Below are 13,178 nucleotides of genomic sequence, written 5' to 3'. Positions count from 1 at the left end.
GGGGAACTAAGGAATCTACTCCTGAAATCATTGTTGCACTATATGCTAACTAATTTGGATGTAAATTAAAAAAAAAAAAAAAATTAGGGTCATACAATTTTGTTGACTGCTTTTTCCCCCAATTTTTCTATTTGTTAAATATTCTCCAGTACTGGTTTTGTGGCTAGATTGTATTTTTTTTTTGTATGTGTAATACATTGTATTTAACTGATCTTGATTATCTAAAATGTAGGGCTTTTTCCCTTTGTTGTTATTAATAATGCTGTGAGTAAATACCATTTTGCCTAAATCTTTGTGTACATTTGTAATGATTTCTTGGGGATAATTTCTTGGAAGTGGACTTGGGGCACCTGGGTGGCTCACTTGTTTAAGCGTCTGGTCTTGGCTCAGGTCATGATCTCAGGACTTGTGAGTTAGAGCCCCGCATCGGGCTCTCTGCTGTCAGCGTGGAGCCTGCTTCAGATTCTCTCCCTGTCTCTCTGCCCCTCCCTCACTAGTGGGCACACACACATTCTCTCTCTCTCAAAAATAAATAAACATTAAAAAAAAAAAGAAGTGGTTAGTTCAGTAGGAATAAATACATCAAAGCTTTGATGATGTACCTAACCCTTTGAAAAGCTTATACCAGTTTATACTCTAGCAACCATGTCACATAGAAGAATGCCTTTTTCCCTAACACTGGATATTACTAGGAAGGTTGGACGTTCTGAAAATTTTTGCTTATTAATTTCTTTGTATAGTTGTGTTTCCTGATATGATAAGAGAAATCAGTGTCATAAAAAGTCTCTGCTTGTCAGTGGCTTAAGAGGCAACTTTTTTTTTTTTTTTTTGAGAGAGAGAGAGAGCACTTGAGAGAGGGAGGGGCAGAGGGAAAGAGAGGGAATGAGAATCTTTTTTTAAGTTTTTTTTTATTTTTGGCAGAGAGAGAGAGAGAGAGAGAGCGAGCATGAGCGGGGGAAGGGCAGAGAGAGAGGGAGACACAGAATCCGAAGCAGGCTCCAGGCTCCGAGCTGTCAGTACAGAGCCTGACGTGGGGCTTGAACTCACGGACTGTGAGATCATGACCTGAGCTGAAGTCGGACGCTCAACCGACTGAGCCACCCAGGCGCCCCGAGAATGAGAATATTAGGCTCCATGCTCAGCAGGAAGTCCAACACTAGACTCTGTCTCATGGCTGTGAGATCATGACCTGAGCCAAAATCAAGAGTTGGACACTTAGCTGACTGAGCCACCCAGGTGCCCCAAGGGGCAACTTTTAACTCAATGTGATTTTTTTTTTTAAGTTTATTTATTTATTTTGAGAGCGAGCGAGCGAGCAAGCACAAGCGGGAGAGGAACAGAGAGCAGGGAGGGAGAGAGAGGGAGAGAATCCCAAGCAGGCACTGTCGGTGCAGAGCCCGACGTGGGGCTCGAACCCACTGTGAGATCACGACCTGAGCCAAAATCGAGTTAGACACATAACCAACTGAGCCACCCAGACACCCCTCAATGTTTTTTTTTTTTTTTTTTAATTTTTTTTTTAACGTTTATTCATTTTTGAGAGAGAGAGAGAGAGAGAGACAGAGCATGAACGGGGGAGGGTCAGAGAGAGAGGGAGACACAGGATCTGACACAGGCTCCAGGCTCTGAGCTGTCAGCACAGAGCCCGACGCGGGGCTCGAACTCATGGACCACGAGATCGTGACCTGAGCTGAAGTCGGCCGATTAACCGACTGAGCCACCCAGGCGCCCCTCAACGTTTTTTTTTTTTTTAAGTGTATTTATTTTGAGAGAGCTCTCACAAGCTGAGTAGGGGTGGGGCAGAGAGAGAATCCCAAGCAGGCTAAACTGTCAGCGATGAGCCCTACACGCAGAGCCCCACTGGGGGCTCAAACGTACCAACTGAAAGATCGTGACCTGAGCCGAAATCAGAGTTGGTCACTTAACCGACTGAGTCACCCAAGCACCCCAGCTCAACCTGATTTTGAAAGCTATCGTGTATCTTTTTATACATAACCCTACAAAAAAATTTTGTATTAGTTGTTTATAGATTTACCAGAATGGATCTGGCTGCTGCTTTTGGCATGTGTGTGCATGTGGTGTGTATGTTTATAAATCTGGCCACCATGCCAGAAATAAAATAAATTGTAGGTAAAGGAGATAATGCTCATGGTGAAAATAAACTATTCTATTCTTACTCTCACTTATTCCTTCAACGCCTATTGAAGAACGCCACATGAAGAATAATCTGTGTCCTATGTGTTTTGTTTTTAACAGAGGCTAGCATTACTAGCTTGAAGCAAGCTGCTCTGGTCAAAGCTCCTCTCATCCCGACTTTGAACACGATTGTGCAGTATCTAGACCTTACACCCAATCAGGAATACTTGTTCGAAAGGATTAAAGGTAATTAGTAATTTGAAGAGGAAAAAAATTTCACTACTTTGAGATTTTGTAAATAAAAGTAACAAGGGGAAAAAAATTTTAAGTATCACTTTTTTTTTTGTTTTATGAACATATATTTAATTAGGGCTTAATTAAGGCTTATTATACTTGAATAACGTTTGGGTTTTATATTTCATATTGCCTAAGAATTGTCAAAATGATGTAGTTAGCCTTAAATGTGCTCATTAATTGCATTCTGTAGAGGGAAACTTAAATGTGAGCTACATGGGCTGCAGTAAATATTTCACCTATTTTCTACCCTTAAACCACTAAGAACGGGTGCCACTGTGACATTCCTTATCATTTTAGCATGTTGGTCCTTCTTTCTTTCAATTCTTGTAATGTATATTTAATGTGTTGCTACTTTGAATTTCTGTTATATTCGGATTATTTGGAGGGAAATGTGATCTTCTGAGGAGACGGACTTGAGAATCAGGAAAGTTAGCCTCCCTGATACTCCCAAACTCTCTTTATGCTTCCCTGCTTTTATTTGGATAAACTGTAAAAATTTCTCATCAGTAAAAAAAGCTTTAGAAATAGTATTTCACTCGTCAGATTTATCATAAATCTTAACTTGAAAACATTATGGTACCCTCTCTCCCCCAGGTTTGGACTGGGGTTCAGAAATAAGCATTTTTCATGACTTTTTTTTTTTTTTTTTTCAACGTTTTTTATTTATTTTTGGGACAGAGAGAGACAGAGCATGAACGGGGGAGGGGCAGAGAGAGAGGGAGACACAGAATCGGAAACAGGCTCCAGGCTCCGAGCCATCGGCCCAGAGCCCGACGCGGGGCTCGAACTCACGGACCGCGAGATCGTGACCTGGCTGAAGTCGGACGCTTAACTGACTGCGCCACCCAGGCGCCCCTTTCATGACTTTTAAAAAAACTCTTTATTATCAGGAGAATTCAGATATTCCTAACACTAAACACAACAGTGTGCTCAAGCCTCCTGTACACAGCCCCTGGGCCTGGCAGCCTTTAGCCTCTCGGCACCCCTGGCCCTATCTATATCCCCATCTACCTGCTCCCCTCCTGTGTTATATATAGTTCTATGTGCTGTTGTCACTTCATCTGTAAACAGCTTTGTATGTGTCTCAAAGATAAGGCCTTTTAAAAACATAACCTCAGTACAATTATCACACCTATTATTTAAAAAAAAATTTTTTTTTAATGTTTATTTATTTTTGAGACAGAGAGAGACAGAGCATGAACGGGGGAGGGGCAGAGAGAGAGGGAGACACAGAATCGGAAGCAGGCTCCAGGCTCTGAGCCGTCAGCCCAGAGCCCGACGCGGGGCTCGAACTCACGGACCGTGAGATCGTGACCTGAGTTGAAGTTGGACGTTTAACCGACTGAGCCACCCAGGCACCCCCACACCTATTATTTTTAAAACAATTTCTCTATATCATGAAATATATAGCCTATGTATGTACGGATTTCCATCCATCCATCCATCTCATAAAATGTGTAATTACTTTGTTTGGTATTGCTTGAATTGGGATTCAGATATTATCATATATTGTGACTAGTTGATACAGCATTTTAGTTCCTTTTAAGCTATAGGTTTCCTGTCCATCCTTTTTTTCATTTACAACTTATTTGTTGAAAAAACTGGATTGTTTGTCCTGTAGAGTTGTCCACGTTGTGGATTTTACTGAATGCATGCCCATGGGGTATGGTTTTACACGATCCTCTGTCCTCTGTATTTCGTGTAAATTCAGGTTGCAATATCTTGGCAAGATTGCCTGATAGATAGCAAGGTGTTTGTATATCCAGAAAGAAATGTGTGTGCACACATATATACAAAGTACATATAAAGTATTGTTATATTCTAGATCAAATATACAAAAAAGCTTAAAAAAATTGTACTTAAAAAAGTACAATGAACAGATAGAGGCCTTCTAGATTAAACAGCAACATTTTGCTATAGTTGATTCTCTTTGTCTACATATATACACACACACTTTTTTTTTTTACTCTACCACTTGAAATTCATTACAGACATCATTACTTGTTAGTATGATAATTCCTAAAAATGAGAACATTCTCCTACATAAACCTAGTACATTTAACAGACCTTTAAAATTACCAATATTTCTAAAATCATCTAATATATAATTCATATTCAAGTTTCCCAATTGTCCAAAGAATGTTACTCTTTTTTTTTCCTAACCAGAATAGAGTCTGGTTTCACACATTACCTTATGGTGTTTTATCTTTCTTTGGTCTCTTTCTCTGGAACAGTTCTGTCCCCCTTTTCTCCCCACATGACATAGACTTTTTTAAGAATCCCGAATGGTAGTTTTATTCTGTGTTTTGGAATTGTCTGGTTTTTTTTTTTCATGGTGATGTGTGAGTTACTATTTTATATCTTGTGTTTATGTTAGGGTGTTTTCATCAGGTTTTGAAGGTGTTATGCTTCCCTTATTGTAACCCCTTAGCCTTTTCTTGTTCTTCTTCTTCTTCTTTTTTTTTTTTTTCTTTTTTTTGCATATTTTTGGCTTCTTAAATTTCATCTTTGTTGCTTCAGAACTTTCTCAGGGAGGCTGTATGAGTTCCTTTAGGTGGAATAGAGGTGGAGACTTCAAAGGACGGAAGTGGGATACAGACCTGCCCACTGACTCAGCTGTAAGTCACTACTTCTGTTTTCTTGGTTTACCATTTTCCCATGTTAATTGGATTTATGTGCTTTTATTTTCCATTATAAAAATAAATATTAAAAAGAACTTAGAAACTAAGAAATAAAAGTTTAAAATTGTACCAGCATCTGTCTTAACCACTGCCATCTATCTCAAACCACTTAATAGTTTGGTGGGGTTTTTTGGTTGTTGTTGTTGTTGTTTTTTTAATTTTTTTTAATGTTTATTTGTGAGAGAGAGAGACACAGAGTGTAAGTGGGGGCGGGACAGAAAGAGGGAGACACAGAATCTGAAACAGGCTCCAGGCTCTGAGCTGTCAGCACAGAGCCCGATGCAGGGTTCAAACCCACGAGCAGTGAGATCATGACCTGAGCCAAAGTTGGAGGCTTAACCGATGAGCCACCCAGGCACCCCCTGGAGAGAGAAAATCTTTTAAGCAGGCTCCACACTCAGTACGGAGCCTAATGCAGGGCTTGATCTCACAACCCTAAGATCATGACCTGAGCCAAAATCAAGAGTCATATGCTCAACTGACTGAGTCACCCAGGTGCCCCAAGATTGTGCTATTTTTTAATGTTTTTATCATAGTTGTTATTATCCCATACATAAAATTTTGTATCCTTTTTTTTTTTCACTTTTGTTGTGAAAAAAACAACACGCTCTGTCTCTCTCTGTCTCTCTCTTTCTCTCTCAAAAATAAGTAAACATTGGGGCGCCTGGGTGGCTCAGTCGGTTAAGCATCCGACTTCAGCTCAGGTCACGATCTCACGGTCCGTGAGTTCGAGCCCCGCGTCGGGCTCTGGGCTGATGACTCAGAGCCTGGAGCCTGCTTCTGATTCTGTGTCTCCCTCTCTCTCTGCCCCTCCCCCGTTCATGCTGTGTCTCTCTCTGTCTCAAAAATAAATAAACGTTAAAAAAAATTAAAAAAAATAAGTAAACATTAAAAAAAAATTTAAATAATATTGTAAGGAATATCATGGTTCATGTTTATTCTTGGGGATTATGGCTTTAAGAAAGATTCCTAGAATTAAGATTTATGAAATCAGTTACACTCTTATGAAAGAGTGTAAAGTTTTTGAACATTTAAGAGTTTCAAGATCATGTTTTTTATTTTTTAATAGTGACTGTCAGTGTGGAAAACAAAGCTTCAAATGATGATATTCAAATTGAGAATGTATGTCTATTTTTATCTTGGTTTTTTGTTATTAACTATATGAGTATGAATGATCCACTTAACAGAAGACTTGGAATGTCTTGCTTTGTCTTTTCATTTTATAGATTTCATCTTATAAATATAACTACTTGAAAGCATTTTGCTAGTTCTCTCTTTAGAGAAACATTTAAAGATTGGAGTCATCATAAACAGCAGTGTTTTTAAAGGGCTTATATCTATGATAGATTTTCATGCTGATTTAAAAAAATTGTTTCCTCATCTTCAGATCATCATGCATGTATTTTGCACCTACCTTGATTCCAGATTGCCTCCCCATCCTAAGTACCCTGACGGGAAGACATTTACTTCTCAGCACTTTGTTCAGACACCAAATAAACCAGGTATAAACCTCCTAACAGAATGAGTTGAGATTTTCACATGAGATATATCTAGAGGTTTAGCTTGTTTTTTAATGTAGCATATTTCCTTTACAGATGTGACAAATGAGAATGTTTTTTGCATCTATCAGAGTGCTATCAACCCTCCTCATTATGAGCTAATCTACCAACGTCATGTGTACAATCTTCCAAAGGTACTTCTTTTTAAAAAAAATTTTAGTGTTTATTTATTTTTGAGAGAGAGAGACAGAGTACGAGCTGGAGGGGGCAGAGAGAGAGGGAGACACAGAATCTGAAGCAGGCTCCAGGCTCTGACCTGTCAGGACAGAGCCGGACGCAGGGCTTGAACTCATGAACCGTGAGATCATGGCGGAGCCAAAGTCGGACACTTAACCGACGGAGCCCCCCAGGCGCCCCTAAAGTTACTTCTAAATGTAGAAATGGCTATTGAGGAAGGTCATGGTGACTTGCTTTGATGATATTTTTTAAATTAAAGTCTCTTGTCTAAGGAACAGGTAAACTGTTTAAATTAGGGAAAATGAGTTTCTTAAATGTCCCTTTTTTAAACTATAAAAGTAATATATGCTTAATTTGGGAAAGCATAAAGAAGAAAGAGCAGGGGCACCTGGGTGCCTCAGTCGGTTAAGGATGCGACTTCGGCTCAGTTCATGATCTCATAGCTCACGGGTTTGAGCCCCACGTCGGGCTCGGCATTGGCAGTGCGGAGCCTGCTTGGGATCCGTGCTCTCTCCTCACTCTCTGTCCCTCCCCCACTCACACTTTGTCTCATAATAAATAAATTCTGAAAAGAAAGATCACTCATTCCATTACTTAAAGGCAGCTATCGTTAACATTTTTGTTGTATTGCCTTTGGTAAATTTCATTTTGGCCTTTTCTCTGTGCTATTTTATGGGTTGAAATCGTATTATTTATGTAGTTTTATTTCCTTTTAAAAATTAACTTCCTTAAAGAACTCTTTTGCACTGGGAATGCAAACTGGTGCAGCCACTCTGGAAGACAGTATGGAGGTTCCTCAAAAAATCAAAAATAGAACTATCCTATGACCCAGTAATTGCACTACTAGGTATTTATCCAGAGGATACAGAAATGCTGTTTTGGCGGGGCACATGCACCCCAATGTTTATAGCAGGGCAATCAACAATAGCCAAAGTATGGAAAGAGCCCAAATGTCCATCGACAGATGAACGTATAAAGAAGATGTGGTATATGAATACAATGGAATATTACCTAGCAATCAAAAAGAATGAAATCTTGCCATTTGCAACAACATGGATGGAACTAGAGTGTATTATGCTAAGCGAAATAAGTCAGAGAAAGATATCACATGATTTCACTCATATGTGGAATTTAAGAAACACAACAGTTGAACATAGGGGAAGGGAAGCAAAAATAAGATAAAAACAGAGAGGGAGACACATCGTAAGAGACTCTTACAGAGAACAAACTGAGGGTTGCTGGCTGGGCGTTGGGTAGGGGGATGGGCTAAATGGGCGACAGGCCCTAAGGAGGACACTGGTTGGGATGAACACTGGGTGTTATATGTAAGTGATGAATCACTAAATTCTATTCCTGAAATCATTATTACACTCTATGTAACTAACTTGGATTTAAATTTTTTTTTTAAAGTGAATGGTAGAAAAAAAAATCTTTCTTAATTTAATTAACTTAAATATAATTTTCCATCCTATAAAAATATTTCATAGAAATACTTTTTAATGGCTATAAAAAAGTTATCATTATATGGGGTGCCTGGGTGGCTCAGTCGGTTAAGCATCCGACTCCGGCTCAGGTCATGATCTTGCGGTTCGTGAGTTCAAGCCCTGCATCGGGCTCTGTACAGACAGCTTGGAGCCTGGAGCCTACTTCAGAATCTGTGTCTCCCTCTCTCTCTGCCCCTCCCCTGCTCACACTCTGTCTCTCAAAAAATAAATAAGTGTTAAAAAAATTGGGGGGGGGGGGAGGGCGGCACCTGGGTGGCTCAGTCGGTTGAGCGTTCGACTTTGGCTCAGGTCACGATCTCACAGTCTGTGAGTTCAAGCCCTGCATCAGGTTCTGTGCTGACAGCTCGGAGCCTGGAGCCTGCTTCAAATTCTGTTTCCCTCTCTCTCTGCCCCTCCCCTACTCATGCTGTGTCTCTCTCTGTGTGTCAAAAATAAATAAAAACATTAAAAAAATTTTTTTTCTGAATTGTTTTAAGTTTATTATAAAATTGTAACATAATTTATTCAACCGTTCCCCTACCATTGAACATTTTGGATGTTCTAAATCTTTGTTTTAGAAATACTGCTGAATATTCATCTTTATGGATATAGCGGTCTACATTTTGGGTAATTTCGTTAAAGTCCAAAAGTGGAATTCTAGGTTACAGAATATTTTCAAAGCTTTTAAAATATATTATCAAACTACTTTTATACAAAAGGTTATGTACCAGTTTACATTTCTATTCAGGTATCTTACTCTTAACTGCAGACTTCAGTTCTATTGATGAGCTTTGTAGTTATTGTTGTTACCAGCTTCTTTACAAAAAAATTTTATATTGACTATAATCATAAATCGTGTTCTCCATCAGATTTCCTAGAAGAGAGTATTAATTGCATTTTTTTCAAATTTAATATTCCAGCTTTATAAGTGTTAATATTTTGGGCCATTGAAGTTTCTGTACAAATCCATGCAAATGAAAGTCTGAATTACACGGAATTCTGAGTTAGTAGAATGTGAATTGATAGGATCTGCATTTATCTTTTTGTTTGGTTTGTATAATCTTTGGCTTGGCTTGGTTTAAATCTTGCTGTCTTTTTTTGTCTTTGTTCCAGGGCCGAAATAATATGTTTCATACATTGTTAATGTTTCTCTACATCATAAAAACCAAAGAGTCAGGAATGCTTGGGTAGGTATTGATGCTTTAAAAATGCAAGTACTTAACATTTACTGTTTTTCTTCCCATGTTAAGATTCTGCAGAAGCAGCATCATATATTGAAAAGATTGTGGCCCGAACAAGAGATGTGGCTTTTGGCACTGGCTCAGCCCTGTCACTAACCAGTTCTATTCTCTCGGGCAAATCCATTGATTCCTCACCAACCTCCATTTCCCTACTGGTTTCCCTCACTGGCTTTACGGTTGTGTCCCTCAAGAAGCAACTCTGAGGATGTATATCAAGCTCTTGCCAATTTAAAATTTATCAGCAGAACAAAACAAAAGCCATCCCATTTCAGACACAGCCTTCTGCAAAATGTTTATACTTCTAGAGAGACTGAGTCAGCACCCACTCCATAATATTATTAACTGGGACGGAAAAATGGTCAGTTGAAATTGTTTACTTTGTTGTTCTAAATATTTAGAATGAAGCTCACGTCCTGTTTCAATAAATTCAGAATTGTCATATGGTCATTTTGGTGATACGAAATACTAGCGTATCAAATAATATTTTGAAGCAGGAGGACTGGTTAAGGCTGGGGAAATCTCGTAATGCAAGGTCTAGAACTCTCAAAACCTGAGGTTAAGAAAATGTGAAGGGAAAGGCTTGGAGTGGAGAACGTCTGGGGTCCATTCCAGTTCTGATATGCATGCCTCTTTTCAGTTTAGCTTAGGCGTCCTGTTTTATATGTGTTTTAGAACTACATTGTCTGATAGAGCAGCCATCCATCACATGTGACAATGAGCCTTTGAAACAGGACTAATCTGAATTGAGATGTTCTGTAAGTGTAATGTATATATATAGACCAGAATTTGAAGACCCAAGAAAAAGGGGGGTACAAAAGATCTCATTAATACTTTTGTGCATTGATTACCTGTTGAATTAATACATTGGATATATTGGATTAAATGAAACATATTACTGAAATTAATTAAACCTGTTTCTTTTTACTTTTTATAAAAATTTTAAGGGGCGCCTGGGTGGCTCGGTCGGTTGAGCGTCCGACTTCGGCTCGGGTCGTTATCTCACAGTCTGAGTTCGAGCCCCGCGTCGGGCTGGAGCCTGTTTCAGATTCTGTGTCTCCCTCTCTCTGACCCTCCCCCACTCATGCTCTGTCTCTCTCTGTCTCAAAAATAAATAAATGTTTAAAAAAAAAAAAAAAAGGGGGGCGCCTGGGTGGCCCAGTCGGTTAAGCGTCCGACTTCAGCCAGGTCACGATCTCGCGGTCCGTGAGTTCGAGCCCCGTCAGGCTCTGGGCTGATGGCTCGGAGCCTGGAGCCTGTCTCCGATTCTGTGTCTCCCTCTCTCTCTGCCCCTCCCCCGTTCATGCTCTGTCTCTCTCTGTCCCAAAAATAAATTAAAAACGTTGAAAAAAAAAAAAATTAAAAAAAAAAATTTTTTTTAAATTTTAAGATGTCTACTAGAAAATTTAAAATTATGGGGGCATCTGGCTAGCTCAGTCAGTAGAGCTCACGACTCAATCTCTCAGGGTCGTGAGTTCAAGTCCCAGGTTGGGCATAGAACCCACTTAAAATAAAATTTTTTTTAATATAAATAAGATTAAATGTAAACAAATTTAATAAATTAAATATAAATAAAATTAAATATAAATAAAATTTAAGAAGTAACAAAAATAAAAATATATTTAGAAAAAAATTTTAAATGATGTATGTGGTTTGCATTTCACTGACATCACATTATATTTCTACTGGACAGTACTGCTCTAGAGAAAGCCAAGTTCTTGTCCTTAAACATATTAGATTCAAAGATTTTTAAAAGACATAAACAGTCCAAAAAAATTTTTTTTCACCAAATCAGTGTATGGTTTTAATGTGATTCCTATCAAAATCCTAGCAAGTTTTTTTTTTAGTTCTCTTCTTAATTTTATTTTTTTTAATTTACATCCAAATTAGTTAGCATATATAAAAATTTTTTTTTAATATTTATTTATTTTGGGGATGGTGGGCAGAGAGAAAGAGACACAGAATCTGAAGCAGGCTCCAGCCTCTGAGCTGTCAGCACAGAGCCCAGTGTAGGGCTCGAACTCCTGAGCCATGAGATCATGACCTGAGTTGAAGTCAGATGCTTAACCGACCCAGCTACGCAGCATCCCCTTTTATCATATATATACATACATATATACATATATATATATATGTATATATATATGTATGTATATATTTTTTTCTTTAATGTTTATTTTTGAGAGAGAGAGAGAACGAGCAGGGGAGGGGCAGAGAGAGGAAGACCATCTGAAACAGTGTCCAGGCTCCGAGCTGTTATGACAGCACAAAGCCCGACAGCGGGGCTCGAACCCACGGACTGTGAGATCATGACCCAAGCCGAAGTCTGACGCTTAACTGACTGAGCCATCCATGTGTCCCATTGTCATATATGTTCTAACGTAAGAAAGATTAAATAGGAAACTCACTTTTGTGAAGCATCTAAACTAAATATTCTTTTTTCCTTATTTTTTAATTACAAAATTTTAATTTCCTTATTTTTTAATATTCTTTTTTCCTTATTTTTTAATTAATTTTTAATACATGCCCAATATGCGAATACTTAAATGCTACAGCAGTGTATAGACTAGAAATTGAAAATTCCCGTCTGGTCAGCCTCTCAATCCCACTGCCTCTGAGTACCCAATGTTAGCAGTTAAAAGTGTATGTTTATAGACTACTTTCTGGGAATAAGTTGATCTGGGTTTTATTTTTCATTTTGTTTAAACATGTATTGTGCCTAAACATATTATCCTATGCTTTTTTTTTTAATCTTTTTTTTTTTTTTTGACATTTATTCATTTTTGAGAGACAGAGCATGAGCAGGGGAGGGGCAGAGAGAGAGAGGGAGACACAGAATCCAAAGCAGGCTCCAGGCTCTGAGCTGTCAGCACAGAGCCCGATGTGGGACTCGAACCCAGGAACCGTGAGAGATCATGACCTGAGCCGAAGTCAGACGCTTAACCGACTGAGCCACCCAGGCGCCCCTGTGCTCTGCTTTTTAATCTCACAGTTTGTCTTAGACATTCTTCCATGTCAGTAAATACAGACCTTTTTCCTAAAATTTCTAGCAGTATTTAATTATAAATATGTGCATGAATATGTATTAGAAATATGGAATATGTTATAAATATAATGTTTTATAATTATTCCTCACTTAATGCTTCAGAAGGGCTATTTTGAAGCCAAGAATTAATTGAAAAATACTTTAGGGGCGCCTGGATGGCTCAGTTGATTAAGCGTCCGACTTCGGCCCAGGTCATGATCTCAAAGCTTGTGGGTTCGAGCCCCAGGGCTGACAGCTCGGAGCCTGCAGCCTGCTTTGGATTCTGTGTCTCCCTCTCTCTCTCTGCCCCTCCCCTGCTCACGCTCTGTCTCTGTCTCTCAAAAATGAATAAATGTTAAAAAATAAAAAATAAAAAAAAATGAATAAATGTTAAAAAAAATATTTTTTTTTATAAAAAAAAAGATATTTTAAATCAACAGCAAGTGTTTGCTTAATGTTTACTTATTTTTGAGAGAGAGAGAGAGACAAAGTGTGAGCTGGGGAGGAACAGAGAGAGAGGGAGACACAGAATCCAAAGCAGGCTCCAGGCTCTGAACTGTCAGCATAGAGCCGGACACAGG

The 13,178-nt window shown here is 38.8% G+C and overlaps 1 protein-coding gene across 5 annotated transcripts in view; it reads left to right on the top strand.

Moving 5' to 3' along the window:
• The window catches only part of TMEM209 (transmembrane protein 209), a 36,958-nt gene that overhangs the window by 20,436 nt on the left and 3,344 nt on the right, over positions 1-13,178 (top strand). For 4 of the 5 annotated variants that reach the window (XM_042924569.1, XM_042924559.1, XM_042924578.1 and 1 more), the window contains 5 exons: positions 2,257-2,382; positions 4,954-5,051; positions 6,502-6,616; positions 6,710-6,807; positions 9,448-9,521. In XM_042924569.1, the coding sequence (XP_042780503.1) occupies positions 2,257-2,382; positions 4,954-5,051; positions 6,502-6,616; positions 6,710-6,807; positions 9,448-9,521 (511 nt within the window). Of the gene's footprint in view, positions 1-2,256; positions 2,383-4,953; positions 5,052-6,501; positions 6,617-6,709; positions 6,808-9,447; positions 9,522-13,178 lie in introns of those variants that run through there. The other variant, XR_006198681.1, reaches the window with a different exon arrangement.

Source organism: Panthera leo, chromosome A2 (genome assembly GCF_018350215.1).
Source record: "Panthera leo isolate Ple1 chromosome A2, P.leo_Ple1_pat1.1, whole genome shotgun sequence".
NCBI lineage: Eukaryota > Metazoa > Chordata > Mammalia > Carnivora > Felidae > Panthera > Panthera leo.
Note: the sequence above shows the minus strand (reverse complement) of the source record. Positions and strands in the feature narration are given on the sequence as shown.